Source organism: Lissotriton vulgaris, chromosome 5 (assembly GCF_964263255.1).
Source record: "Lissotriton vulgaris chromosome 5, aLisVul1.2, whole genome shotgun sequence".
In the NCBI taxonomy this organism is placed as follows: Eukaryota; Metazoa; Chordata; class Amphibia; order Caudata; family Salamandridae; genus Lissotriton; species Lissotriton vulgaris.
In genome coordinates this window covers 896225526-896252392 of record NC_141693.1, presented here as the reverse complement: position 1 = coordinate 896252392, position 26867 = coordinate 896225526, and the positions used below count along the sequence as shown (strand labels likewise).

The 26867-nt window shown below is 46.0% G+C and overlaps 1 protein-coding gene across 3 annotated transcripts in view; it reads left to right on the top strand.

Moving 5' to 3' along the window:
- Positions 1-26867, top strand: part of EXOC6 (exocyst complex component 6) — a 1184343-nt gene that overhangs the window by 813162 nt on the left and 344314 nt on the right. For all 3 annotated transcript variants that reach the window (XM_086922491.1, XM_086922490.1, XM_086922489.1), the window contains one exon: positions 16438-16579. In XM_086922491.1, coding sequence (XP_086778617.1) covers positions 16438-16579 — 142 coding nt within the window. The remainder of the gene's footprint in view (positions 1-16437; positions 16580-26867) is intronic.

Below are 26867 nucleotides of genomic sequence, written 5' to 3'. Positions count from 1 at the left end.
ATACCAATGCACAGTATTAACAGGACTGTCATAGATAGGCCATTTTAGTGACTAAAGAATAGCTAACCATCAATGTGTTCTCCAAGTTGAATGTAACGTTGTTTTCATTCTTCATCAGCCATTGGCCCATTTTTAGGTCTGTCTAGAGTAGGCCTGGGCCTAGTTCGCGGAGTATTGCTACGCGGAACTCCGCGAAGTTACAAAAAACTTTGTGAAGTTCCACGAGTGGCAGAGTGCAATACGAACTGCAGTTAATGCTGGTATTCCTGCAGCTCGGGTAGAAATTCTACCCGAGCGGCAGCTCGCGAACTTACTGTTGCCGATTGCGAACTTACCGTTCGCAATCGCGAGCGGGGGACAAACTCCGCTGCTCATCACGAGGCTGGGTGTTCAGCACTCCGCGGACTTCGCGGAGTGCAGAAAACTCCACGAACGGAGCGAAGTTCGCCGCCCAGGCTAGAGTCAGCCGTAGTTGTCTCAATAACCTCATGTAATAAAAAGTCATAAATAATAATACAAAAATGTATACGTAGATAGATGGAATATAAGTTAGGCCTGTTCCTCCTCTGGTCTATTCAGCTGTCATTCACATATTGTTTCCTCCCACCTTAACACACATCATAGATCAATAGGTCATCCATTGGCTCTCTTGAACCGTGAGCCACATTTTTCTTTCCTGATCAGGTACACTTTAGCCTAAAAAGAAGTACATTTCAGTGGCCGTGTGGGTGAGCCAATGCTATTTTCTTTCCATTCTTTATCCTTTATATATTTTTGGTATACATGCTTGTTTAAACTATGTCTTCTGGTTACAGTAAGTAATGGCCAATGGTACATTTTCACAAAAAAATTATATTTTCTTGTGCATTAAATCTAAAAACGACTTCTAGACTAGTTTAGGAATAACTGCCTTCTCGGGGAAACTCATGTAACGTGGGGTGATTTTTTTTTAATGTAGTATGTTTATTGCTAGTATGTAGTCGCCATGTTTAGGCGGCTGCAAGCTCTCTTCTTTTTTTATTCTGTGTGCCAAATGCTGGTAAAAAAAAATTATATATATATTTATTCCGAACACTCAAACCACTTCCAATTGCCGGCTTCGGCGAGGAAAGAGACGCTGACCTCGTAGTTTTCTGGGCAATTCTTTTCTTTATTCAAGCAAACCCACACACACACACACACATATATATATATATATATATATATATATATATATATATATATATATATGTATATATATATGTATATATATATATATATATATATATATATATATATATATATATATATATATATATATATATATATCCCACTAGCTTACATTCACACTAACTTGCAAATGCCAGACCAGTTGTTTTTGCCAATGCTTGTTCCAGCCAAATATGCCACACATTGTTCACCTGTTTCAAAATATGTATTTGTCCATAAATTCGACTGATCAGTCCACGATGGAATTATAGTAAGTCTCTGCCCATACTAATTGTTCCAATCTATTAATAACAGCACGTCAAAAAAAATATGTAGACTTCGACTTTAAATATAATACTTTAGATGGAGACAAACAAAAGTACTTCCTAAAGAGCAAAAAGAGCAATAAATCATACGCGACTATTCCAGTATTCTTTTTACATTGTACTTCTTTTTGGATAAAAAGGAATCAGTGGTGAAATGAAAATATATAAAAGACCCATGATATTGAAATCGCTTAGTGTGAAAGGGTCGTGTCACGTTTTAATTATCATAAAAAATACTCCGATCTCGTTATTCATTTATAAATTCAACCTGGCAACGTGTGTGCAGCATACTCTAATTTTCAATAAACTGTTCCAAAAGTCAGTTTACTAAGCAGATTCGCAGACTGGCTTCCGTCGCTGAGAGAACTGGCCATAAACTTAAAACTTTGTAGTTTGTAGTGATAGGAACCGTTCCCGAAAATTGCATTTTTCAGTTTTGTTTTTTATCCAGCTTTCGAGGTAGTGGTATTCCGTGACAATAATTTAAATTGTTATTCTCAGTGTCTGAACAGTGCCATATATAAGTAGTTTTGGCGAAGGCGGACAAGTTCACAGCTGGAGGCTAACACTTGGAAATTGACATTGATGTATGGCAATTAATGTAAAAATATGCCTCTTGCTACGGGTAGCAGACTGGGTCGATTTTTCTTTTGTGCACTTGCAAATATACTTTCAAAAATTATTCTCAAACCATCATTCATGTCAAAAAGCTTGCCTTTGTTTTGTGTGTCCTAGTTGGTTACCCCTTCGATTTTCAGTTACCCCGTGTATTTGTTTTAGAAAATGTGCTTGCGAACAGAGCGTTTCTTGTCCATTCCTGTGTTGATTTCTTAAAGTTGTCCTTGTTGCTTTTGTTCAGTTGGTGTCAAATTTCAATTTTATGTTGTTTATTGATTTGATGTTAAATGTTCAGATCAAGAACTCTGCTCCTTCCCGAGGAGGTGGGTCTGATGGTGTGTTATTTCATTATTTTTTTGATTGGCAGTAAACGCCTCGACTCACAGCTTGCAGCGGGAAACTATTGGGGAAAGGCCGGCTCCATTCTGCCCGCTGAATTCAAAACCTGTCAATCAAGAGTTTACATGGGTTACTTAGAGAATGGGCTTTCTTGCTGCTTTTTCCGAATGTCCCCTCATGCTGTCTTTGATTGGCGTGGCTTGGCAGGGAGGATGGATGAAGCTGTCACCGGCTCCTTAATTGTGTTGCTGGTTTCAGGCTGACATCAGGTCTTTGACTCTTAAGTGGCTCAATACAAAACAAATTAGCAGATTGTAGTCATATTTCTCATTGTGTATGCTTTGACTTTGCTGAATGCCGTCCATAAATCATATTGACTGACATTGTAGTGAATGATGAAAGCTGCTTTTGAGGCGGCTAGCCTGGACGTAGATAGCAATACCGTGAAGGTGCCATGGAAGGATGCATATGGTTGACCCTTTGGGAATGTCCTGGGAGCCAAGCGTCTGTTCGTTACAATTGTTCTTAAGAAATAAAAGCTTCTGGGCAAGAAAGAAAGGGTTTAATATGTCAGCAGATTCTTTTTTCAAGCTCCTTTGAAATATAAGAAGTTTGTCTGTGCAGTTTCTTTCTGAGCAAACTAATGTTTCAGCAGGATCTAGAGAGTATAGAAAGTAGATTCCTTGAAGGCCCTAGCAGGTGGTCTTGCTTCTTGAACTGGTGCCTTAAATCCTGATCTTTAACCCACTTGGCGCGTTTTGTAATTGTTTAACCCGATGATAAGAAAGATAAATGCAAGCACACCACCTTTGTTGTTTTAGCTTAATGTCGGTAAGTGAGATTTGTGCTCCTTACTTAACAGTGAATTGCATTTTATTTAAAGAACAGTTGAGGTGGTGTACTGCTTTCTTAGCAAGCGTTTTTGTGATCGCTTAACGATTAAAAAAAACGGTAAACAATTCAGAGTGCCTTTTTAATGAATGACACCATAATAATCAGCGCAGTGTATTTTTGTGTTCTCATGGAAAAAGCAACAGGCGATGTGTGTAATAAAACAATTTTGCTTCTATTTTTTTAATTCCTTAAAAATTCTACGAAGTTGCAATTGTTTTCCCTTCTATAAGTGTGTTATAATACATCACTGTTTTCCAGTCGAAATCTCAAAATAACGCTCCTTCGCCAACAGCTAATTGATGTACTGCTTTCTTTTGACATTTTTTTTATGCGAGCAATAAGCCTGTAGTCCACGTGCATAGCTGCCAATAATTAATGTTCAATGTTAATTCGCACTTGAATTCGTTATTAAAATAGGCACTTACAAGGCACTGCATCTTAAAAAAGTTTGCCCTCGCTGAGTTCAAGGCCTTTTTTAAGATGCGCTATCAATCGTGCATATTTTAAGAGAATTTATATTACTGGTCTCTGACAGAATGGTTCATGCCATCTATGTTTGTATTGTTCTCATTCTAGTCTGCTCCGCCACTATTAATGAACGCCACTTAGTCATTGGCTCGAAATGCATAATGCACAATGATATCGCCCATAGATAAAAAATTAATATCCTTATGTTTATAATAAATTGAATGTTACTTTTTTATGACAACCAATCAATCCACGTCTACTATTATTCAATTAGCATGGCAGAATAAATAGTATATGGAGCTGACTTGATGGATCAGTACATTAACCTTAAATGCACAGGTTGTTCCATTACATCAAAATGACATTTCCATTAAGTATCTCAGACCTATCACATTGTAATTAAATGAACTGTAGCCTATTGATTTTTTTTCTTTTTTGTGTGTTCCTTCTCCATTCATATTGATATGGTTTTGCTTGGGGAATCAAGCCACGTCTCCCACTGTAATTACCGTTGTGTTGGGGGGATTTTGAGCATGCTGTTTTTGTATTGTCTTTTACATTCCTTGCCAGCAGCTCATCTGTTCCTGTCAAATATGTTATTTCCTCTCACTTGCCTTCTGACGTTTTCAATTAAGAGACTAACATCTCATTTCAGCTATGAGGTTTCTCGCTGCTCCTTGGGTCTTAAAGTGAAGGCTTACTCTTACAGCTTGTTCAAAGTTGAATCCATTGACCAATCAATGTGTAGTTCATCATTTGAACAAAGTGAACAAGAAAGAATTTTTAAAAGAGTTAGCAAGTCCTATCTGAGTGCTATTTTGAGTTGTGTTAAGTACTTCCTGTCATGTGTCATCCAAATACATGTTTCAAATCAAGCAATGCAGAAGAACTGGCATCGTCCACTGTTACTGCCGTAAGTAATCATTTAGTATGCAATGAACTGCATGTACATTGGATTGCACGTGATGACTTCATCCTATATGATTTAAGGGCTCTTTATCAAGTTTACATTTTGGTAGCTTTTTTTTCAGTATTCTGAAATGCTGCTAGTTGTGCCATATATTTTTTATAAAAACGTACCTAATTATAAAGAATTTGAAGTTTTTCCTAAACTCTGTGCAACGGCATAAACTATGTTTAACACTCCACTCTCTTTGTAGCACAGCAATGGCGAGCAGTTTTGTCAAAATATGAAATAGGTTCCATCGCTCTTTACCCTTAAAATAGCAAACTTTTGAAGATAAACTTATTGAAGTAAAATCGACATCAACGTTTATTTTAGCTCTGCATTTTAACTTATAGTAAGTTATTTTCTAGAGAACAAATTGCCATTTTACAACTGTCTAAGTCGCTAGAGTTATGATAGCATTTACTCATCCAGAGTAATTGCTGACTGCTCTTTAAGTAGATTATTTTCCGTGACCATTTGAAGCTACAGCTTTAAAACTTTTCTCCTGTACTTAAATATGTTTAGTAAGGAGAAACAAATGATTACTTTTTAGTTCTATATTGACTGTCAGATATGTAGGTATCACAGCAGACGTATCTTGAATATGAAAGTATCTGTGGTCTAGTGGCATAACGACTTCTAAGATTGATTTTTTTTACTCTAATGCCTTGTATGCTGGTACAGGTAGTATATTCATTATGCCATTTTTGAGTGCAAACCATTTGAGCACGATATAAAAAGCATTTTTTCTCATCGCAAACACTGTGATTCTGAGTTTGCAACCGAAAAAATGTTTTTTTTTTATAACAACTCTTTTTATTGATAGATTGTACAAAGGACACAGCACTCCGTACCACGGAGGAACTGCCACATACAAATCACAATATAATCAGCGATCTATATAACTTCTGGTACCAAGAACCTTGAGCCCCCCACCCACCGGACCCCTCCCGCCCTCAATCCAAGCCCCCCCCGACCCCCCCGCACAATGTCTCTTTTATTCCTGTGAAAAGAATTACATACATATAGCAGTGTGTATCTGTTCGCCCCCATGCCCCCATCACATCTGCCCTTCTGCGTCTCTTAACAATGCTGGCGGTTCCAGCCAGAGTCCCCTTTAATCAGCCCATCTTGTCCATATTTTGTAATGTTTCCCGGGGCAGCCCCTGGCCTCAAAAACTGGTCGCTCTAACCCCATACAGAAATCGAGGCCCCTTTTCCACACTACCACCTTGGGAGCTCAGGGGTCTTTCCATGCCTGAGCCACGTCCCTCTTTGCAACTGTAAGACACAGCAGGAGTAAGTGTCTCTTATATATATTACCACCAACGCCTTCAAGGACGTGAAGAAGTCCCAGTTTGGGGGTGCGAGGGAGGTCCCAGCCCAACACCTCAGACAGGCAGTCCCTCACCCCAGTCCAAAACCTTGTCAAGCTGCCACAGCCCCACACTGTGTGTAGGAAAATGCCCACTTCTTGCCCACACTTCAAGCATACTGGGGACCCAGCCCACCACAGTCTCTCCCTGGTGGAATAGGCCCTGTGCTGATACTTAAACTGGATGAATCTCAGACACACCGCTATGGCCGCACCTCTAGGGGACTTGAGGGCTTCTCTCCAATCTTCCTCCTCTAGCTCCCCCACATCCTTGACCCAGGAGTCGCGCAGAGTCTGGAGAGAGGATGAGCAATGCGTGACTAGTGTTTGATAGATTCGGGATATTTTCTTCTCCTCTAGGTCTCCCATGAACACCTTTGCCTCTATCGGACTGAATTCAGGCAAGGAGTCCAGTCCCTCCAATGCGGGCGCAAGGGCTTGACGGAATTGTAGGCATTTAAAGAACTGCGTTCGGGCATACAAAATTCTTCACTGAGCTCCTGAAAGGACTTAAGGGACGTGCCCTTCAGAACGTGTCCTAGTGTGGAGATTCCTATAGAATCCCAGCCTCGGAAACCCTGCAGCGATGTCAGCGCCGGCAGCTGCCCATTATGCCAGAGTGGGGTCTCCCCCATAAGCCTACCCCACCATCCTATGCGCCGCAGCGACTGTCGCCAGATCTGAAAGACCACTTGCAGCGCCTTCCTCAATCGTGCCGAGTATAAAATAGTGTGTAGCGTCTCAGGGTCCATTAGATATCGCTCAAGGGCATAGGCTGGGTCTTCTCTGTCCCCATACCACCATTCATTCAGGACCAAAAGGTGGGACGCCTGATAATAGGAAAGAATGTCCGATGTCGCCAGGCCCCCACAGTACGTGGATAAAAAGCAGGTGTGCAAGGCCACACGCACCGCCCCTCCTGCCCACAGGAACTGTCCCAGGGCCGAATTTACTTGCCTGAACCACTGCAGCGAGATCGGAAATGGGTGATTCTGTAGTTGGTACAGAAGGCGCGGAAGGGCAATCATCTTGAAGATAGCCGACCTACTGTATAGATTGAGGGGCATACGAGACCAGGACTTTATCTCTGTCTGCACTCGGTCCAAGACAGGTATTATATTGCGTTCCCACGCAATAGCGGGCGAGGCTGTCAAAAACACCCCAAATACTTGAGACCGCCAGTCACTTCCTGCAGTATGGATGCCCACGATCCAATCTCCCCACGATCTCCTGGCACCCAAAGGGTAGATTTACGCGGGTTTAAGTACAATCCTGACACCTCACCGAATATTCTCATGATTTCCAAGACTCTGGGCCCTGATCTATTCACATCTGTAAGGAAAAATAGGACGTCATCTGCATATAAAGCGATTCTGTCCGATGGTCCCGCCTCCCATTCAAAGCCTCGCAGTTGTGCGTTTATCCGAACCCATGCCGCCAGCGGCTCGATAGCTAGAGCGAACAGGTACGGCGAGAGGGCGCACCCCTGCCGAGTGCCTCACTTAATGGGGAAGGCCACAGATGCAGCCCCCGCTACCCTCACCGAGGCCGTCAAATCAGTTTACAACAGCTTCAGATATGACAGAAAATGCGGCCCAAAGTTAAGACGCGGGAGGAGTGCACAGAGGTAAACCCAACTCAGGGAATCAAAGGCCCTGTCGATGTCAGCTAGTAGCAGCGCTGCCTGGGTCCCGGTTCTCCCAATCGCCTCTTCTGCCACATGTGCTCGTCTGATGTTGTGTCTCGTCGCCCTATGGGGCATAAATCCAGCCTGATCAGGGTGAATCAGGTCTGTGATATAGGGGACGAGCCTTATCTGTATTGAGCTCTCCCAGGGCTGTGCCCAGTTTGTCTACCGACAGCGGAGTCTTCGAGTTGCTCCCGTATGTCTTCTGGGAGTGCGCGGGGTGGGAGGGCCGCGATAAAGCCATCAATGCCTGGCGCAGGGAGACTCTCCGACGGAGCATATTGGCCGCGTAGTACCGGGCGAAGCTATCTGCCAGCACTTTCGGTGACGAAATCGAGGCCCCAGTCTCGTCTCTAAGACCCGGCAGCACCCGCGCCTGAAATGTGTTTTGGCAGAGTCTATGTAACATCGTACTAGATTTATCGCCCCACTGATAGATCCTGCTCCATGTCGCAAGCCATACTTGCCGAGCCTCATCAAACAGCAGGGACGCATAGGACTGCTGTGCCAGAAGGAGCTGTCCCACATCCCTACCGTATCGAGTCACCCCACATTGGGTCTCCAACAGCTCCACCGCTGCTGCCGCCTTCACCAACTCCTCCTTTTGTTTCCGACGTGCCGCCGCACACCAGGCGATATCTACTCTGCGGAGCGTGGGCTTTAGGGCCTCCCATAACGTCCTCACATCTGACACTGTGCCAATATTATCCTCCCAGTAATGGGCTATGGCCTTCCCCATATGGCGCTGATAATCTTCCTGTTGCAAAGTCCAAGCCGAAAGGCGCCACCGAAATGGCTGCCTCCCTCTATCTAAAGTAATATCCACCGTTACTGGAGAATGATCTGACAGCCCGTGTGGTACGATGAACGCCGCGTCGACCCTCCCTATCACCGCGTTGGGGACGATAATGTAATCAAGCCTCAAAAACGATTTATGTACTGCTGAAACAAATGTATATTCCTGGTCCTGTATATGGAGGTAGCGCCATGTGTCCACCCATCCCATGCCCTAGACCATGTCTCCCAGTTTGGTGGGTGTGTCAGCAACTTGTCCCTCTCCAGGTTTGAAACGATCCATGCGGCATTGCATAACATCATTCCAATCACCCCCTATCACCGCAGGGCTCTCAGGAATCTCCGCCCACACCGTATACAACTTCTCTATCAGTGACCACTGTAGTGGGGGCGGGGCGTACACACTCCCAATTACCAGCGGCTCCGCACCAATCATTCCCTTTATAAACACATACCGGCCCTGTGGATCAATCCACTGTGTCAAGTGGATATAGGACAATTTACGATGAACCAGAATGGCCACTCCTCGGGACCCTCACAAACCCAGCATGGTAGACCTGATCATAACCATACCTCTGCAGGCTGAGCGTTTTATTACCCAACAGATGTGTTTCCTGGAGCAAGAGAATATCCGCTTTCTCTCTTTTCCCCAGTCTCAGAACTGCGCCTCTTTTAATTTTATCAAGCATTCCCCACACATTCCAACTTAGTACTCTCATAGACGCCCTAGGCGTCCCCAATCCAGGGTCCTCAACTGCCATCTAATCGCAAGCACATCGCAGGGCGCAGCAACGGGCACATCGGGCATACACACACCAAGAACAACGATTCAGATGACATTGTGCCACCCAACCCTCCCCCCCTCCTTCCCCAACCTCCAACCCCCATACCCTCCCCCCCAACTCCCCCGCAACTCCCCAACCTCCCACCCCATACCTCAGAAACATTGAAGTACCTGTCGCGGCATAGGATATCCCCGACCCCCAACGGGAGACCAGAGACCTTCTATCCCAATGGATCCCCATGAACAGCCCACCTTGTCCCCAACCTACCCCCCCTGGGAGATAAACTCCTCCGAACGTGGGGTGTGCGTCCGCCCTCTAGGTCGCTTCCCCCCACCCATACTCACATCTCGTGTCAGCAATACCATTAGCATCTATACGTCCCTGATAGTAATTCCCATAGCATTGTCCATCTGTATCTGGACCATGTATGTCCGCTCAAGCCTTGCCCGCAGATCCATATGTTGAGCTTTGAAAAAGGAACGCCTCAAACCCTCACAAATCTGGTTTTTGAGTGTCTGGTGCGACGGTCTCCCCCTTCTCCACCTCCTTGGATGGAGAGCGTCTCGACGGTCTGGATCTCCAGTTGCTCCTACTTCGCGAGCGTTTGGGTGTCCGCGGCTGCGTCGTTGTCGAGGATGAATTTGAGTCTCTAGCAGGCGGAGTGTGCACCCTGACTCGGTCTGTCTCATCGGTCCAGGCAAACACCTCCTCCGGAGTATTAAAGAATATGTTATTGGGTTTTTGTAAAGCTCCTGAATCACCCGAGGGCATCTCCGCGCTGCCTAGTCCTTTTTCCTGAGAGCGAAAGTTAGGATACCAGAGAGAATCAACAATATAGGAAGGCTTTAAGATGTTTCCTGAAAGTCAAGTATGAAGGAGACTTTCGCAGCCCTTCGGGTAGGGAGTTTCAATATTTAGGGCCTACATACGAAAAGGCTTTACCTCCCAAGCGATTACGGTAGATACGTGGTATCGCTAGTAGGGCTTTACCATTTGATCTCAAATTACAAGCTGATGTCCATTTGCAAATTTTGTCTTGTAGATATTTTGGGCCAATTTCCCTCATAGCTTTAAAGACCAGGCAGCAGGTCTTGAAAAAGGCTCTCTTCTTCACCGGCAACCAGTGCAGTTCCTTCAGTAAAGGGAGCGAAGGGGTACCCGGTGGGCGATTCAGGACCATCCTTGCGGCCGTATTTTGGATCACTTGGAGTTTTGCTAACTGTGTGGATCCTACTTCAGCCAGCAGTGCATTCCCATAGTCGATCCTATTGATTACCAGGGCTTGCACTACTGTTCTGCGATGGACAGGGGCAGATATGGAATAATTTTTTCCGCAGCAGTCGTAAGCTGTAATAACATGAGCTTACAATGTTACTCACATTGTTCTTCATGGACAGGTTCTCGTCAAGCTGTATACCTAAACTTTTCACAGAGTTTGAAGGGACTGGAGCGGCCCCCAGTTCTGCAGGCCACCAGTCGTCTAGCACGATTTTCTGTCTTTTTCCGAGAAACATCAGCTCCGTTTTCTCCGGATTTAGTTGGAGACAGGACTCTGCCATCCAGCTTGCGATGGCCAGCATTCCTTGGGCAAAGCGCGTTCTTTCCTTCACCAGATTTTTCCCAATCGGGAAAATCAATTGAGTGTCGTCTGCGTATGAGACGACCTCAAACCCATAATACCGCACTATTCTGGCTAATGGGGCCATGTATATATTGAAGAGGGTCGGACTTAGACATGAGCCCTGAGGGACCCCTCTCTCCAATAAGTACTTTGACGATTTGAATGACCCCATCATGACCTGTTGCTTCCTATCAGCCAGGAAGTAGACCAGCCACTTCAGTGCCAGATCCCCGATACCGCAGTCCTGGAGCCTCTCCGCCAGCAGACGATGAGATACCGTATCGAATGCTGCGGAGAGGTCCAGCAGAATGAGCATCACCAAACTCCCTTCATCCAGCGTACGTCTGATGGAATCCATGACAACCAGAATAGCCGTCTCTGTGCTGAAACCCGGCCGGAAGCCGGACTGCGATATGTCCAGAATGTTGTTGGACTCCAAATACTGGCTCAGTTGGATGTTAATGTGAGCCTCCAGTATTTTAGCCAGCAGAGGGAGTAGTGATATGGGCCTTTAATTACTCAATACTGCGGGATCGGCTGAGGGTTTTTTGAGGATTGAGCGTACGTGGGCCTCCTTCCATATCATGGGGATGTAACCGCTGGCCATTGAGGAGTTCAAGATCTCCTGAATGGGCGGTGCACAACAGGACGCGATCATAGCCATGACATAAGGCGGACAGACGTCGCTCGGGGACCCGGACTTTGCCATTTGCAGGTGCCGAATGACCTCCTGCTGTGAAATGGGCTCAAACTGGTTGAGACCCATAACTATCTCGCCGTTGTGAATGCCCGGTACGACCGCGCAAGGATTATTGTTTTTTGGGAAGTTCTCGTATATCCGGGCAATCTTCTCCTGAAAATAGGTGGCTAATGCTTCACACAACTCCTGTGTTTCCACAGGCTGTTGTTTACATGCTTGCGGAGAAGAAAAACCCTTCACTATCTCGAACAGTGTCTTTACGGAGTTCCCTGCTTGTTCAATTTGTGTCTGGATAAAGGTACATCTGGCCCCTTTAATATTGTGATGGTAATTGGCTAAAGCCTTTTTATAGTTTATTTTATCGCTCTCGTGTTTAGTCCTTCTCCATTTTCTTTCTAGAGTTTTACAGGAAGATTTCTCAGTTTTTAGAGTCCCAGAGTACCAAGGTGCTGAGACTCATCTCGACCCCGGCTTGCTATTTTTTTCCGGGATAACTGCGTCCAGTGTCCGAGTCAGAGCCTGGTTGAACTTCGCCAATAATGTCTCTGTGTCGGACTCCCCTACTTCCTTGGCCTGCCTTTCGAGGCTTGGAAACTTTTCTTCAAAAGCTTCTATGTCAAGTTTCTGGTAGGGTCTAGTTTTTAGGGTTTTTTGTTTTAGTCTGCACAGACGCTCCCTTTCTGGATTCACTGCCTCTGGGCAACAAAAGGAGACCAGGTAATGATCAGTCCATGTCAGGGGCCAAGAGTCCCTGAATGATAGATTTTCGTTATTTGAAAATATCATGTCCAGTGTATGGCCCGCTGTATATGTGGAGCCCTGTACATATTGACCCAGACCTACGTCAGCCAGTCCTGACAACAGCTGCCCCACCTCCGGGTCTTGGGTGGCTTCCTCATGATAGTTAAAATCCCCCAGCAGTATAAAACTCCTGGAAGCCACAACATGTGTAGCGATGAACTCTGTCACAGTATTTACAAAGTTCACTTTTGAGTTTGGTGGGCGGTACAAGAGTGCGCCCTCCCATGGCGCAGCCACTGGGCTACTGACCCTAAACAGGCCTATCTCTAACTGCTCATTGCTAAGCGTATCTAGCCATTGGACTTTTAGACTTTCTTTGAATACTATTGCTACCCCCCCCCCCCACTTTCCCCCTTCTTTCCAGATGAATTATTTTATACCCCTCCGGAATCGCAATATTGATTGCCGGTAGGCTATAGGGGGACAACCATGTTTCCGTCAGGAAACATATGTCTGGTGTAAATGAGGATAATATGTCCCAGATTGGGATGGCATGTTTGGTCAGTGAACGGACATTACATAGAAGGTAACTCGGTCCTACTTGGGGGACATCCAAGACGGTCTCCTCAAATGCACATTGATTCTTACAAGCCCTGCAGCCTTCTGGCCCTTCCAACATAGCTGGTAATGATGTGGGGCAGGTAGTGCTGTCCATTTGATTTATTAATGATCTCTTCCCAATATCCCTTAGCTTTCTACTCGTGTACCTCAGGGTCGGTGTGTTCTGAGGTGCGGTGCCCGATCTACCTACGCTCCCCGTCCCCCAGTGTGGCCCGGCGCGGACAGGCGCAGACGGGCTTACCTTTGGTGCACCTTCGGCGCGCCATCGGTGAGCCCGCTGCGCGTCCGAGTGGAGGTCACCATTTTATCCCGGAAGTCAGGTGTCGCGTCTGTCCAATGCCTGGCCTGCTAACCCCACCTTCAACAAAGATGGCGCCCACTGTTCGCGCTAATGCCAGCAAGTACAGCAAATGTTCCCCAAAGCGGCAGAGAGCATGTAAGTCTGCCCCGCCCCCAAGTTTAGAACACAAATTTCACGTGAGTGAATCAAAATTACAAAATAACAGTGCAATTTTAAAAGCAGTTTAAAAAAAGCGTCTGTGTTCCCGGCTACTCCCCTCAGGAATCAGAACTAGGAATAACGCGGGAAGCCCTCGGCTCGGCTTTTATCCCGGAAGTCAGGTGTCGCGTCTGTCCAATGCCTGGCCTGCTAACCCCACCTTCAACAAAGATGGCGCCCACTGTTCGCGCTAATGCCAGCAAGTACAGCAAATGTTCCCCAAAGCGGCAGAGAGCATGTAAGTCTGCCCTGCCCCCAAGTTTAGAACACAAATTTCACGTGAGTGAATCAAAATTACAAAATAACAGTGCAATTTTAAAAGCAGTTTAAAAAAAGCGTCTGTGTTCCCGGCTACTCGCCTCAGGAATCAGAACTAGAACAGAATAAGAATAGTGTGCGGGCTTGAAATATCACCCGCAGGCGGGCCGGGTAAAGCAAGGCATATTGGATATTGAGGTCCCTCAGGCGTGCTTTGGCCACTGTAAAGGATTGCCGTTGTTGCTGCACCATCCTGGTGTAGTCCGGGAAGATCAGGATCCTCGGATTGTCGTACATAAGAGGCTCTTTCACTCGTGTTTGTCGCAGGATAGTGTCTCGATCATGATAATTGAGTAGCTTGGCTTTCACCGGCTGGGGGCGAGCCCCAACCGAAGGCTTCTGGGTCAGCGCTCGATGTGCCCGCTCGATTATGAAGCAGCGTGAGAGGGTCTCCGGGGGGAGCCATCCCTCCAGCCATTGGGTCCGGAAGGTCTCCATGTTGCCCTACTCGCAGCCCTCCGGAAAGTCAACGAACCTCAAGTTGTTGCGTCGAGCCCGCCCTTCCGCATCCTCCGCTCGGAGCAGTAGGCCCTTCTGAACCCCTTCCATGTTGGCTACTTTCTTCTTCAGGGTCGCCACTTCATCTTCCACTCCCGTTATCCTGGTCTCAGCTTCTGTGATGCGGGCCACAGCATTTCGCAGGTCTTGGCGTAGTAGAGTGACGTCAGCTCCCACGGCCCCAATCTTCACGTCCAGCATGTCTCTAGACTGTGTAATAGCCGCCATGAGGGCTGCATTGTCTGGCCCCGGTGTCTGGTGGTTTCCAGAGGCCCCAGCACCCCCACCTGGGCCCGTGAACTTGTCTATTGGTCCTTGCTTCGAGGCACCACCACCACTCCCACCTCTAGTCATGTCCGGTGGCTGTTGGGGTCCCCACTCCGGGCCTCACGGCACGTGTCCCCTTGGTTCTCGATGTCGTTCCACTGGAGAAGGATCACTCGCCCACACCGCACTCGCACTCCAAGGCCCCAGGGGGCCTACCAGCCGCACCCCCAATGCAGTTCACCGCTCTGTTGCGTCATTTTTGTCAGCTGCTATCGCCTGCGGTGCCCTCCGGTTCTCTTCTCAGCGTTACAAGCAGGTCCGCCACTCTCTTCGGCCCGACCTCACGACTGGCCCCACAGCCCTACAGCAGGCAGCACCTCCCGGCCGTCAGCCATAGTCTACACCACAATACCGGTGTCAGCTCTCCAGGAGTCCGCTGCAGGGCCGGGGGTCACCGGCGGGGGCCCAGATCACCAGGGCACCCCCCAATCAGCCGCTCTTCTGCGCTGCTCCGCCTGCCTCGAGCCACAGCAATCGGCGGGGTGCTCCAAACTCGAGCTCTGCGGCTGCACCTTCCGACACAGGCCTCACCGCCCGATGCCTGCACCGCGGCTCCTCTTGCCCCCAGGTGGCCCAGATTCAACTCGGAGCCTGCCGCTGCAGCCGTTTTCCTTCCCACTCCTCCGGGACTTCGTTTGGTGAGGGGGAACCAGGATAAACAATCGGATTAGATATCGGCGGGACGGAGCTCTCTCAGGCTGCGTCCACCATGATGGCTCTCTTGGCCACGCCCCTTCCGAAAAAAATGTTTTTAACAATGTACTAAACTCATTTTAGAATTCGGTAACGTTGTACTGACTCCTTAAATGGGTTTAGAAATTGATTTTAAAAAATCGATATTGGGAAGAGGTGTGTTGTATGCGGCTCTTGCAAATAGTTACTCCTATCAATATGTATCAATAGCTTAGGACTGAAATAGCTGTCATAAACCCATTGAAAAGGTACCGACCCCCAATTATGGGTGACAACCCATTCACAAAAGGGAATGAGGCCCTAGGAACCTACTGACCGCAGAAGGCCACCATTCCTGTGATGGCATTCAATTGTAGTAAGTTTCAATTTGCGACCTGCCTCATTAAACTTCATGCGATAGATCAGATCCGACCCACTGCGATTCTGATTATCAAGAAACGACCTGTTAGTACAGAGATTGGTTCTTAAAAATCTTTACTGCACACAAAAATACTGCTCCAAGTTTGCAACCAGATGTTAGTACATCTGGCCCTCTATTCTTTTTAAAGCATTTATCATTCAAGTGTTAGAAATAATGTTAGTTACATTATACACAGTGAAAATTATCTAATCATATGATGTTCATATTTGTGTTTATACATTGGCCAACCTTAACGTTTAAAAAAAAGTTTTGTCTGTCAAGTTGCCCATTGCGAAGATTATAGATTTGAGCATTCCAGGTACTAGAGGTTATGTGTTTTCCAGCCCATTTTATAAAAATCTGTGACTATAGGGAGAACGCTTTTTTTGGTGCATGTTAAATGATAGTTGTGGTCTTGAAATAAATGATATCCAACTGTGAATGGTGTAATATGCAATTGTACATAGTGGTAGTGCAAAGAGTGGTCCTATTTATACATATCATGCAAAAGCTGAAGGTCCAATTCTCTTAAATCACTTCACACAGTACATTTGAGCAAAGTTTGTTACTGGTCTGTTCTATGTTTATTCAACAGGGTAAAGTTGCTCAGACAGCATGCATGTCGGCCTGCAAACATCTTTCTACATCCCTGACGCAGATGCTGCTGGACAGTGACTTAAAACAGATAAGCATGGGAGCCATACAGCAATTCAACTTGGACGTCATACAATGTGAATGTAAGTAATATCAAAATATGTCTTCAAAATTTCAGCTTATGATTTTTTATTGACCTTTCCTGTGTGATCTTGTGCTTGCAATTTCAATTCCTTGGTAAGAGCACTTAATTTACTTTCATTACTACGCAGACTGAAAATCATGTCCCTTATGCTTGAAGTGGAAGAAATATGGCCTGATTTAAATTTTGGTGGACAGGTTACTCTGTCTGCCAAAATATAAAACCCATTATATCCCATGGGATTTATATTTCGGCGAACTGGTCCAACACCGTTGTGACGGAGTAACCCGTCTTCCGAAATCCCATACTTATGTTGCATATGTGTTAACATAGGGCAATGTGCTTAGACAGAGTGACATTTTTACTAGAGACTGAAGTTTTTTCAGTAATCTCTTTTTTGTCTGCTTCAAAAATCAGAGTACATAACCATCATTACATAGAGTCGCATTACCGTAAATGAGATTCTCATGTTAAAAATTGGATCACAAAAAAGTTTAGCAAAATGGAACACCTATAGATTGTGTTTCATATATGTATGTATGCTAGATATTTGTATAGCAAACATAGCTGTAAAGCAATTGAGCACTGTACAGGCTAAGGAGGTATAATTCTTAATTGAGGTTACAGTTCGAGGGATCACTCAACAAACAATGTCAGTTGTTGGGAGTCTAGTAGGTGTTACATTTTTTGATATGGTGCTCTTTGAAGAGCATGATCTAGTCATATCTGTGCTGGGAGGCTCTTCCAAATTATTGGAGAATTGCAGGAGGTTCCATATCTTCTTGTCCTCTCCTTCTTTACATCCTGATCTGTCTCTTGGTGGTGTCAAGGTTTGCTGTCCCTTACATTGGATGAGAACTTCATTTGGTCTTCCTTGGAGGGTTGTGTTTTTGATACAACTGCCTTAAAGACAATGCAACAGATCATGAAGGTGATGCCAGCAATAGTGAAGTGTGGAGTATAAATCAGCATGGTTGTGCTTCAGTATGCATATAGTTTTGTACCATTATTATTCAGTCAGCTAGACAACACCTGTATGCTCTTCTAAGAACCCCAGGTGCTACAATTGGGTAAAATTGGTTCTGTGATTTACAGAATTCCATAGCTGCAGCAGTGCAACCATATTACAGTGTGGGGAGGACTTTGTGGGGATTCTAGAATTAATTTATTTGTAAATATTGACTCAATACTCAGCTGAAACAGTGATCCGCACTAACGACAACAGCAGTAGGGGGCACAATGCCTGTATTTCCCTGATGGCTGGATCCAACTGCTGAATCATTAGAGTAGTCGTAGGACGCAGTGTGTCGGCCAGCTGATTAGCTTAAAGATCTATTTCCATCTCCTTTGTATCATAGTGGTTCCTTGCTTAGGCATTTCATTGTGCTGAACACTCTTCTCATGTGTGAGGTCAACTACCCTTATCAGTGGTACTTTTACTTCCTGCTTCCAAATCCTCCTTGGACCTATCTCTCTGTGTTAATCACAAGAGTACTCCTCTCCTGTAGTTCTACTTATGTTGAGACGGTTACTGCCATTTTCATGAAATTCTATGCATTCGCTTGATTTCATTATTAACGGGAATTTGAGATGTACATCACGCTTCACCTGGTAGCGATTTGTGCAGGCGCAGTTGGCCGGGCAAGGCAATATTCATATATTAGCACCATTCAGTTTTTTATCCCTCCACATCATTGTTTCATGATTGTTAATCGCTTTTCTTCTTTTTGTTTACAGAACTCAACTTGTTAGCTACTCCTGTTTTTATTAGACCACATCTTGTAGTTTCTTATTTTTTCACATTTATGAGATTTGTTTGCAGAGTCCCCATCCAGATTCTTACACTTCTACAACTGCCAGTTACATTTGTTATGTTTGACATTTCTTCTGCTTGGCTCCATGCTTCCATCAGTATTTAAAAAAAAGAATATTAATCCCTTAAATATGACTTTAAAGTTTGAGGGAAAGAGCTATAAATACTATGCATCCATGTCCCTTAACTTCTTCGCTTTCACTCTCTTTTAAAATGTTTGTTTTAATGGTGGGCATATGTTAAGTAGAGTGTTGTACATAGTAACAAGATAAATATCCCACATGAGTAGATAAATACCTGCAGGAATGTTTACTGTTAGGAATGGGGTCTATAGTTGGCTGAGGTATGTATGCACCCTGTCCAAGTAGGGACCCACATTCAGTTAGTATACACCAAAGTTTATCTGTGTTCACCCTCTGGTAGCTTGGCACAGAGCTGTCAGGCTAAACTAAAGAGGCAATGTGTAAAGTATTTGCGCACACACACACACACAGTAACAGTGAAAACACTACAAAAGTACTCCACACCAGTTTATAAAAATATCAAAATTTTTCAAGATTATCTCAAATCGAAGTAACTTTATTTCAGTACCTAGAACCATGAAAGTTTACAGATAAAACATTATTGTTTAAAAGGTTTGTTAACACATTTGTGAGACATCACAGTTACATTTCATAAAATACAGACAATTAAAAATGCAAAACATAAAAAAGCTAATTTAGAACAGCAGAATATTTCACAGATTCGCAAAATCCCAACAGTATGAGTTTAAACAATAAAATATGGCAATGTTCTTGTTCAGCTTCTACAACTCACAAAGCTTTCCGATAGGCATTGCGACTTTGATATAGTTAGATACCGCAGTGCAGATAACAGAAGTGGCCAAAGAGTGCAAAAAGTTAAAACCATCAATATATGTGCAAGGACGGATTTCCCTTAAAAATAGAACTTAAAATTGACTCCTTGCCTCTTTATATAGGGGGCAAAATAGGATAAAGTGCATAGTTCTTTGGGCTGCTGTATTGTCACACAGACAGGGTGTGAGGTGAGAGTCCCACCCTGATTGACACGGAAATGCCACTAAAAAGTGCAAAGTGCATAAGCGATAATCTAGTTAAGAGAAATCTGATCTGCATATTAGTAGTGAAGGTTAGATGAAATTGCTGCTGAACAGGGAAGGAAACTTAGGGGCCCATCTCCTGTTTTTGCGAGTAGCGCCTATTGGCTCTAGAGTGATGTGCCTCTTTGATGATGACTTTAACATTTGTGGGGATACTTTCAGGGTTATCGTAGAGATGCCCCAAGCCTATCTCATGACGTTTATCTCTTACGAATCGGAGCCATAGGATCTATAAGACATTATCCAGATTAATACAATCTTTAAGTACGTCCCTTGAGAACGTTAAATCATCAGAAAGCCCTATTTTAGCCCACAGGAGCAGAGGGCCGATACCTATGCGGTCCTCTATAAAATCTAACCCCAACTCTTATGACAGAACAGAATGGGACACTTTTCGGGGTCATCAATAACCTTTTTATACATTTGTTTTCCAAAACTTGTAGTTAGCGGCTATGATGGTAACCTCACACCCCTGCCCCATAAGTTTCCACAGAAAAACACTTAGCTTTGTAAAGAGTTACTAACTCTCTCACAGGCTTGTGGCCTAGTTTACATGTGAAGCGAAAAAGTCCCTCCATAGGCCTACGTGTATGTTGCACCCTTGCTGTTATAAGTGGTTCACAGTTCATTAAATTATTAAATAAGTTCCCTAAATAGGTAAAATTGTCAGCTTATCTATTCTTTTGCCCCTTACAGCAAAGCTTCTAGTTTTCGTTGACATGGGCCCACACACCATGGTATGAGATTGAATAAAATTGACTTTTAAATCAAGCGACGACATAAAATCGGTAAAAGCATTAAGCAATTTTTGAAGGCTGTTTGCTGTCACTGCCATTCGCACTGTGTCGTCCGCATATGATAGTAGTAGGATGGGTTTATCACCAATTCGGGAAAAATCTATTTCCTTGGCCAATAAAAAGGTCTCTAGGTCGTATGTATAGATTAAAAAAAGAAAAGGTACTAAGATGCACCCCTGCTGGACACCATCTGTAGAAACAATTGGCTTCATCCTACCCCTTGGGTGCCATATCTTATAGCAACTGTAGTGTTGGTGTGTAACCTGCAAAAGAGGGAAATCCGAGCTTCTTCAATGCCCATTTTTTCTATCAGTGCCCATAGTTTCTCCCGGTTAACAGTAGCAAAGGCACTGGACAAGTCCATGAAGACCAGGTGGATAGAACCCTTCCTGGCCTTCATGTACTTGCCAATGAACAGGGACAGATTTAGACATTGCTTGGTGGTACCCAGCCCCCTCCTAAAGCCTTATTGTGTTTTAGACAAGACCCCTGTAGTGGCCGCCCAAGTCTCTAGTCGGGCAAGGATAACCTTCCCCAGTACCTTTGCTGTAGCGTCCATAAGAGAAATTGGTCTATAACAAGCTGGGTCACTCCTATTACACATTTTTAAAACTGGAACCACGATGGCCTCCTTCTAAGGTGCTGGAATGGGGCCAATGCCTACTGCTTTAAAGATGTTTGTCAATATAGGTGCCCACAAATTGAGATTTCATTTAACCCCTTCCCTGCGCATGACGGAACCACGCCGTCATGAGCCACGGGCGACGTGTGCGCATGATGGCGTGGTTCCGTCATGCTGCGGCCGCTCTGCCAACGTGCCACTGATTCCCCGCCTGTGCTGGCGAATTAGTAAGTGGGCGGGGTCGTGACGGAACCATGCCGGCATGAGCACAGCTTACCCGTGACTCATGACAGCGTGGTTATGTCACGAGCATTGCAGCGCCGCGCTCAGCCCCCAGCCCCCTCGCCGCGGCGGAATTACCGCCACGGCCAAGGGGTTGAACAGACCTAGTGGAACCCCATCAGGGCCAAGGGCTTTCAAACAAATTCCCTTCACTAGAGACTCCTCAACCTCAGATACTGAAATGGATGAACTTAGTTGGGAAGCTGCAATTAAATCTGGGGGCAAATCCCTAATATTCTCCTCTAACTGCATCTGATGCGGGTTAAATATAGCAGAGAAGTGGAATTTTCAAACATCCCCCAAAATCAATGAATCCATCCATCTCACATCTTCCGTAAATAGTGGGCGGTTAATAATGTCCCAAAAGCTTTTAGTATCTTTGAGGGTGCTCGCTCTCTCCAGATCTTCCCATGTCAGTCTCCTCAATTCCTCTTTTCTTTTCTCAATAATGGTTTTATATGTTAGCCTTGCATTTGTAATTTGATTTCTATCACAAGGGATAATATGAAGGCCATTTTAAGGTTCTTTTGGGCCTTTGTACGTTTAGTGTTAAACCATTGGGCCTCCTGGGGTTCATTGCTATGGGGGGGTCTAGTTAGTCACTTGGCTACGTGTGAGGAAAGCAGCTCAAATTCCCGGACAACCTCACATGGGGGAGAGTCTTGCTGTAGGCACCTCATAATTAGGTGATAATTTGCTATGATAGTTTCCTCCTCAAACTAAGGGGGAGTTATCTTGCCCCGGTTTTATCTTAATCCTTCATTTTGGGTTATATTGGATCAGGCGGTCATCGCCTTTCCCTACCTGGGCTGTTACGCTGATGTGAGGGGATTGTGATCACTAGCATTATTAGTTTCCACTTCAAAATCACTGACAGGCGAAATTAACTTCCTAGAAATAAACATATAAGCAATGGAACTTTCCCTGCTGCAACCAACAAAAGTAGGACACTGGGGTAAGGAACTGCAGGCCAAGTTATAAATAAGCCCCTAGTCATTCCCAATAATGATCGAATTTCAAGCTTATCCTTGAGGTGTGTGGATAAAATGATTCGTGGGCGTTCCCGAGATTTTTTCTCTCTCCGCCTCTGCGCTGTCGTCATCGCGGCCGTGGGCGGGGTTTATTTTTGTTTGTTGTCCAGGTTTGTTTTCGTCATTCCGCGGCCGCCCGCCGCCCGAGGAAGTCCAGGTGAGTGCGTTCCTTTCACGCCCCCCTCCCGCTGTCCGTGTCTTTCCCGCCCCCCCTCCCGCTGTCCATTCCTTTTCCGCCCCCACTCCCCGTTCCTTTCCCGCCCCCCTCCCGCTGTCCGTGTGCCTGCCCGCCACGTTTCTGCTGCTTGTTTTTACCAGCCTCTGCAATTCCCGCCCCCCTCCCGCTGTCCGTGTGCTTCCCCGCAACCCCTTCCGATGTCCGTGTCTTTCCCGCCCCCCCCTCCCTCTGTCCGTCTTCCCGTTCCTTGTCCCCCCCCCCCCCCCCTGCCGCTGTTCGTGTCCCCTGTCTTCTCGAAGGAAATGCCCGGTGTAATTAAAGGCCAGTCCGGCCCTGGACAAATGTAAATAACGTGAAGTTCAGTGAGTTGCAAAAACCTGCTTCTCCCCTGAAGTGCTTCAGAGCATGATGTTTCCCACTTAGTGTGAAACTCCCCTCAAGGCCAGGGTGTAGCAAAGAAGTCGTTCCTGCTTGGGTAGGACCTTTCTGTTGGCTTTTTCGACACAGGTGCCCTGCCTCGTGAACCCGTACCAAGAGAGAGCGCTGGTATTCACGAGTCTCCAAAGGTACTGGAACCTAACCCATTCCTTTACAAGCGCTCAGTTACGACATCAGTCCTGGTAATTCATGGCTAAGATCAGCGCTGCCCTTTGCTCTGGGAGCGCCCTGGGCAGAATCAGTTTGGCGTCCTCACTGCTGATCGTGGGTGAAATGGGGCACGAGGGAGCCCTTTTCTGTTCCCATGTCAGTCCGTGGCTGGTTATCTCTGCAGTGACTGACCTCTGAACATAAGCATCTCTGCCTCTCCCCACCTCACCCGATTCACCCACAGCGCAGATGCTTCAAGCTGGTCAAGCTGGTGCCAAGTTGTCGGTGAGGGGTGGGTAGGATTTGTCTTTATGTGCAGCAGGGGTTGAGAAGGAGATGGGGCGGGGGGGGTCTGAGGGAGAGTTAAACTGTGTCTTCTGCACGCAAGAGCCTCACGCAGGCAGCTCCATGACCTAGTAGACGCCCTGGGTGTGGGCCTTGCTCGCCCATCCCTGACTAAGATGCTTTCAGAACCTTATCCAACCCTGGAAGTCAGAGCTGTGCATCACGCTCATTCTGCCCTACACTAAGCTATCTTTCATAAACCGTGGTAAGCTGAAATGTCAGATCAAAAAGTGATCTAATTACTTGCAATTGCATAGATTCCCTCCCCCCACGACAACCCCTTGTTAGAGTTGCTACATTTATTGTTGTTCACAAAGTAGAGACATGTTTACACAATCTTTTTTTATTTTAACGATCTAATAAAAAATACTGCGCCTCTGTCAAAAGTATCTACCATGCAATATTTTGCTATGTATGCCTTTTTAAGTTCACCACTTAAAATGCCGATTTCATCTTTTTACTCGATCCATATCGCTCTTCTTTTAGAGTGTAGCATAACTATGCTAATGCAGGCTGATCAGCGAAGGGTCCTGCTCCCAGATTTCCTATTTCCATATTGTTGTAGCCCAAGATGTTGTTTTGCTCTGGTACTTTATTTTAAAGACCGCTTGAGGTCACACACGCATTCGCCAAAATATTACCAAACACTTCCCTCAGCGAAGAGGCAGCCCTATTGGCTTTGCAAATACTAGTTTCAATAGTGCTTCAATTTCAGGCCACTCCACAGTGGATGGCAAGTCTTGTTTGTTGTTGACAGACATTTTAGGGCATTATAGACAGAAGTAGTACAGCCTCTTTATTGTATAATATGTGGCTCTGGGTGTGTGTTTGGGTGTGTGTCTGTGTGGCTCTGGGTGTGTGTGGCTCTAGGTGTGTGTGTGGTTGTAATTGCTGTCTGCAGAGCTCGTCCGTAGGGTACAATACGTCTCACATTTGCAAGAGATTAAGCTAATGGCAATGTAAATAACAATGCCATTTATTTATCTATTTTCAAAACCAACACATAAATACAATTTTTGTCATATACAATGCTAATAGCTCAAACTTTTCCAAAGGCGAAACCATTGCATTGTAAATGCTTATTTCTGGAGGTATGCAGTCAGCCCTTATGGATATGCCTTTTAATGGATCCCGCCTATTTGGGGCGAGAGCTGATGTAGCCTGTGAGTACTTCAAGAAACTCTGGGCCATTGGGCGTTCTTTGGGTTTTCAACCACTGCCAGACAGTTTCCGCTTCAGTTTCGGCCCCTCCAAGCCTACTTCAGAGGTTTGGTGTATGTGCAATGCCTGACCCCTGGCCCCACTGAAGGCCCCCCCCCCCCCCCAGTCCGTTGTGGCTGGAGATGGGTGGGGATCAGGCAGGCAACACACAGATGACCAGGGGCACCGATCTTCACAGCCCTCCTCTCCTGCTGCATCAGCCTCCAAGGTGCTTTAGTTTGACCTTAGTAGTGCACAACCACCCTGTGGGAGGCACAATCCAATATTTTCTCCCAGGGTGGCAATCCATCACATCAGAGAGATTGGGTGCTCCACATCTTGCTTGTACTCTCCTGTTTCTTTGCAACACATCACTCCTTGCACATACATTAGAGTGGTTTTCAGAGGAGCACCTAACAATCTTACTGCAAGAGGTGCACACTTTATTATCGAAAGGGGCCTCAGAAATAGGGACAGGTTCTTACTCCTGCTATTTCCTTATGCTTAAGAAGGATGGATGCCTTCGTCCCATTTTAGATCTTTTGTATGCTTTTTTGTGGAAGGACATGTTAAAAATGCTCACACTTGCCCAGGTTCTGTCTGCCCTAGATCCAGGCAGCTGGATGGTAGCCGTGGAACTGCAGGACACCTACTTTTATGAGCCTGTCCTGAAGTTCCACAAACTTCACCTTTGGTTGAAAGTTGGCCAAGAGCATTTTTTGTTGGCTGTTCTCCCTTTCGGCCTTACCAGCACCCCTCACTCTTTCATGAAAGGGATGGCAGTAGCAGTCCATCTTCAAAGGTTGGGGATACCACTTATACCTGGAGGGAGCAGCTCTGAGGCTTTTTGACCTGTTGGCCTCGTACGTACTGCTTCTCCACTTCACCAAGTGAAATATGTGGGCTCTCCAGTGGGATCTGAAGTCTCAGTGGGCTCAGCACTAAGTAAATCTGTCGGATGTCATCAAGATTTTGGAGGAGGCTGCACAAAATCAGCAGTGGTGGTTGCTCGCAGTGTCATAGTAAGGTGGGGAGGGGGGGGGGATAAACTCAGGGATCACCTGCATGCCTGCTCTGACCTGTGGCCGTTGCAGGCTGCAAATGCAGGGACCGCCACGGGCAGCGAAAGGTCTAGCTTTGCCACTTGCTGTTCGACCGCAACATGACCAATGGCAGATCCCTCCCCCCTCACATTTTCCCACCCAGAGCTGACGGGGTGATGAATGTGTTCACTTCTGGTTTTGAAAGGTCACCTGGGAAAGGTGGATAACTGAGGATTCAGCTCTCCGGTGGAAAACTACATCCATATGAATCTATTGGAGTTGCAGGCCATTGGCTTGATACAGGAAGGCCTTTCTGCTGTTTGACAAGGGTAGACACGTGTAGGTTCTTACAGACAACACCTCTGCCATGTACTGCAACTAGCAGGGTGGATTGGGGTCCTAGGTTGTGTGTTAGGAGGCTTTGCTCCTATGGAGGTAGCTGCAACATCAGAGCATCTCCCTGATTGTGAACCACCTGGCAGGATCATTGAATGTGGAGAAGCGTGGCTCAGTGGTTAGAGGCGGCAGACCCGGAAGCTGAGATCGGCCGTGGACCAGGGTTCGATTCCCCGCCTCGGCGGGTCTTGGGCTCAAAAATTCCACGGAGCGACAATTCTCGCTCCGGTCCCTACTCGACTCACGGGGTCACACTCTGCGACTCTGGGCAATAGCTTGCTTAATCTCCACTACGGCCCCTCGCGGCGGGATGCCTGGCTTTCACCTTGTGGATACCCGGCCGGGATATCTCACAGGGGAATATCAGGACGGGTTCCCTAAGCAAGCGCCTTGGGACCCCTGGGTTAAAGTGCGCTATATAAATCGAAACACATTTACATTTACATTGAATGCCAGGGTGGACGAGAGCAGCTAGTTGTACATGGTGGATCACAAATGGCAGTTACACGTCCAGTTGGCCTAGGCTGTCTTCTAACAGTGGGTAAAACCTTGGCTAGATCTTGTTGCATCCGCATCCATCAAGCATGCGCAGTGTCCAAACTGTTGCACATTGGAGAGAGTGGTACCTTGACTTTCTGAGCATGTGTATATGATCAGGCTACCACTTCAGGAATCTCTTCTGTCACACCAGGAGGGCAGGATTCTCGATTCAAACCTTCACAATCTACTCCTCCATGTGTGGAAATTGAGCAGAAGCAGTTGAACGCATTTGACTTGCTAACCAAAGCTGTGGACGTCATCCTGGCAGCCAGGTGCCCTTCCATGAAGTCTATTCATGCCGTGTGCTGGGACGGATTTGTAGCGTGGTGTGGAG